Source organism: Nerophis lumbriciformis, linkage group LG11, assembly GCF_033978685.3.
Source record: "Nerophis lumbriciformis linkage group LG11, RoL_Nlum_v2.1, whole genome shotgun sequence".
Lineage (NCBI taxonomy): Eukaryota > Metazoa > Chordata > Actinopteri > Syngnathiformes > Syngnathidae > Nerophis > Nerophis lumbriciformis.
Genome location: NC_084558.2, coordinates 41,810,828 through 41,814,365, shown reverse-complemented (window position 1 = coordinate 41,814,365; position 3,538 = coordinate 41,810,828). Strand labels below are relative to the sequence as shown.

At 38.4% G+C, this 3,538-nt stretch overlaps 1 protein-coding gene across 1 annotated transcript in view; it reads left to right on the top strand.

Annotated features, from left to right (window-relative positions):
* Positions 1 to 241: 241 nt before the first annotated feature.
* Positions 242 to 3,538, top strand: part of ndufb8 (NADH:ubiquinone oxidoreductase subunit B8) — a 15,106-nt gene continuing 11,809 nt past the window's right edge. The window contains exons 1-3 of the mRNA XM_061966554.2: positions 242 to 399; positions 633 to 759; positions 1,781 to 1,880. Of these exons, the coding sequence (XP_061822538.2) occupies positions 309 to 399; positions 633 to 759; positions 1,781 to 1,880 (318 nt within the window). The 5' untranslated portion in view covers positions 242 to 308. The remainder of the gene's footprint in view (positions 400 to 632; positions 760 to 1,780; positions 1,881 to 3,538) is intronic.

Here is a 3,538-nt window from a genome sequence, read left to right as displayed (position 1 = left end):
CTACACGTATGACAAAAAACCGCGTGGAAATCAGAGGTATTCAGTGAGGTAAAATGAATTAAATGCGCTGACAGTTCATTGCTCCTGCCCAAACGAATTGCACTGAGTGGAGCGGATCACCACTCCAAGATGGCGGCCCCGCGTCTCGTCAGCGCCAGTAGGCAGTAGCGCTCGATGCTGTGTCTACTTATAATATGTGTATGGGTGGAATAGCTGGTTTTGTTAATTTTTTTATTTTTTACCCTCATGACGACCCGTAGCTTACCTTTTTCGCGCATGCGCACCTTTCCTCCACTAACAACCGTAACATGGCTATCGTTGGATTCCGACGATGGGCCCAAGCCCTTTCAAAGGGGCAAGGGCCCGGCATTTATGCTCTTCTTTCCGGGTCCAGGGCAGGTCAGTTGATATGTCGCATTCATTTGGTTGTTAATGATTAAAGTACTCAAAAATGTGTTATTTGGTAGGTTTGAAGAGCTAAATGGACGTAACCTTGACATGCTAACTTTAGCTTGAGCTAGCTCCGCGGCCTCTTGTCATGAATGGGGATGAAGACAGCTAAAGTAGCATTGCTGTTATTGTAAGAGTACAAGTTGAATATTTTGCATATATGTTTATTTGTATTACTTCAGCCTCTGGTCCTGCAAAGGGTGACTTACCAGGTGCGTACCCGAAAACTCCAGAGGAGAGGGCTGTTGCAGCCAAGAAGTACAGCCTGACAGTTGCAGACTATGAGCCTTATCCTGACCAAGGAGAAGGGTAAACTTTATTGTTGACTAATAATATATTGCACAGTCACTGCAAGTGCACTTCATTTTGCATAGATACTAGGGGTGTGGGAAAAAATCGATTCGAATTCGAATTGCGATTCACACGTTGTGCGACTCAGAATCAATTCTCATTTTTTTTAAATCCATCCATCCATCCATCCATTTCCTACCTCGTATTAAAAATCGATTTTTTTTTTTTATTCATTAATTTTGATTACATTTTTATTTTTATTTGGAATAAGTGGTAGAAAATAGATGGATTTTTTTATTTTTTATTTTTGTTTTTTTAAATTATTTATTTTTATTTTATTAATTAATCAATCCAAAGAATGCAATCCAATTCCAAAACCAAACCCAGCAACACTCAGAACTGCAATAAACAGAGCAATTGAGAGGAGACTCAAACACGATACAGAACAAACCAAAAGTAGTGAAACAAAAATGAATATTATCACAACAGTATCAATATTAGTTACAATTTCAACATAGCAGTGATTAAAAATCCCTCATTGACATTATCATTAGACATTTATAAAAAAAAGAAAAAAAAATGAAAAAAGAACAATAGTGTCACAGTGGCTTACACTTGCATCGCATCTCATAAACTTGACAACACACTGTGTCCAATATTTTCACAAAGGTAAAATAAGTCATATTTTTGCTTCATTTAATAGTTAAAACAATTTTACATTATTGCAATCAGTTGATAAAATATTGTCCATTACAATTATAAAAGCTTTTTACAAATATCTACTACTCTGCTTGCATGTCAGCAGACTGGGGTAGATCCTGCTGAAATCCTATGTATTGAATGAATAGAGAATTGTTTTGAATCGGGAGAAAATCGATTTTGAATCGATATCGAATCGTGGGACACCCAAAGATTCACAGCCCTAATAGATACTGCAATATTGATGATTATATCCTACACAGGAGCAGTTATTTTTTATTTTTAGTTATTTTTTAAGGAAAAATAACCTTCAAATAACAACCTGTTGGTGTTTTTGCAGATATGGTGATTATCCAAATCTTCCAAGTCGATCCCAGCACGAGAGAGACCCATGGTATGATTGGGACCACCCTGACCTGAGGAGGAACTGGGGAGAGCCGGTAAAATAGCAGTTTTGTTAACCTACCTGGGCTGTACGGTATACCGGTACTAATAAAGTACCGTGGTATGAATGAATTCAAAATGTACTATACTCAGTCCAGTTCAGTTTCAGTTTCAGTTTATTTGGAACATGCATACGACACAATGTAATGCATCACACAATTGTTTCATAACAGCACGTCCGAAAAGGAGTAGGAAGAAGCGGAGCTTATTTAAACCTACCCCTTTTCATACCATAGCAATTTTATCCCATTTCAAGTTTCAACAAGTTTCACGTTTTATTCGTCACATGCAGAGTACACCACAGTGAAATGCTTTTTTCCATGCTCTTCAGCTATTGCGTACAGTGGGATCCAAACACTAGTTACAGAATCCATCCATCCATTTCCTACCGCTTGTCCCTTTTGGGGTCGCTAATACACTAAATACAAAAAAATACAAACATTTGAATAGCTCTGATGTACATTAATTACAAGACAATAAGTTGCACAATAAGTTACAGTAGTTATGGTAGAGGTATCAGTACAAGTAGAAGTACAGTAGTCAAATACAGTACCAGTGCAATATCAAATAGTATATACCAGTGTTTTTCAACCTTTTTTGAGCCAAGGCACATTTTTTTCATAAAAAAAATACGGAGGCACACCACCAGCAGAAAATGTTAAAAAATTAAACTCCACCAGGTTGTCGTGCCTTATTTTGAGTTTGTTGTTGTTTCCTGTGTGTGTTGCTTTAGTTCCTGTCTTGCGCTGTTATTTTGGTGACCCTTCCTGTTTTGTTGGTGTTCTCCTGTAGCAGCTTCACGCCTTCCTTTGAGCGCTATTTCCCGCCCCTGCTTTGTTTTTGTAAACAAGACTATTAAAGTTGTGCGTACGCTATCGTTCTTTGAGGGGACATTGTTGATTGTTATGGCATGTACGGTATGTGCTTTGTGGACGCCGTCTTTGCTCCACACGCTGTAAGTTTTTGCTGTCGTCCAGCATTCTGTTTTTGTTGACTTTGTAGCAAGATCAGTTTTACTTTTGTTTTTCATAGCCATCCCTATGCTTCAGTGCCTTTTCCTAGCGGGACTTGCCTTTTGTTGATTTTTGGTTTAAGCGTTACATACCTTTTTACCTGCACGCTGTCTCCCGCTGTGCTCTGCCTATTGGGATTACGACAAACCATCCTCGACGCGTTCCGACTTCTACAAAGCAATGAACTACCTGCTGCTACCTACTGGTATGGAGTATTACATGGTTACCCTGCCAAGCTCTACACAGCACAGGCACTAGACAACACCACATTATTATGATTATTGATTTGCAAAAAATATTTTTTGGACCAATTAGGTGAAGTTACATAATTTCCCACGGCACACCAGGCAATATATCACGGCACACTAGTGTGCCGCGGCACAGTGGTTGAAAATCACTAGTATATACAGTATAGGAAGCAACAAATATTAAGGTGTCTACAGTTCTTTGGCAGTTGAGTAGTGACAGTAGTATGAACAAAGGTAATGGAACAGTATGACTTATTTATTCTCTTGTTTTTACATTTATTTACAGTCATTGAATGAACAGTATTGTAGTCTGGTAAATACAGTGGTAAATAAAGTGATTCTTGTGCGTGCGGTTTTCTTGTTCTTTCCTTGTTCTCTGTAACAGAACAGTGA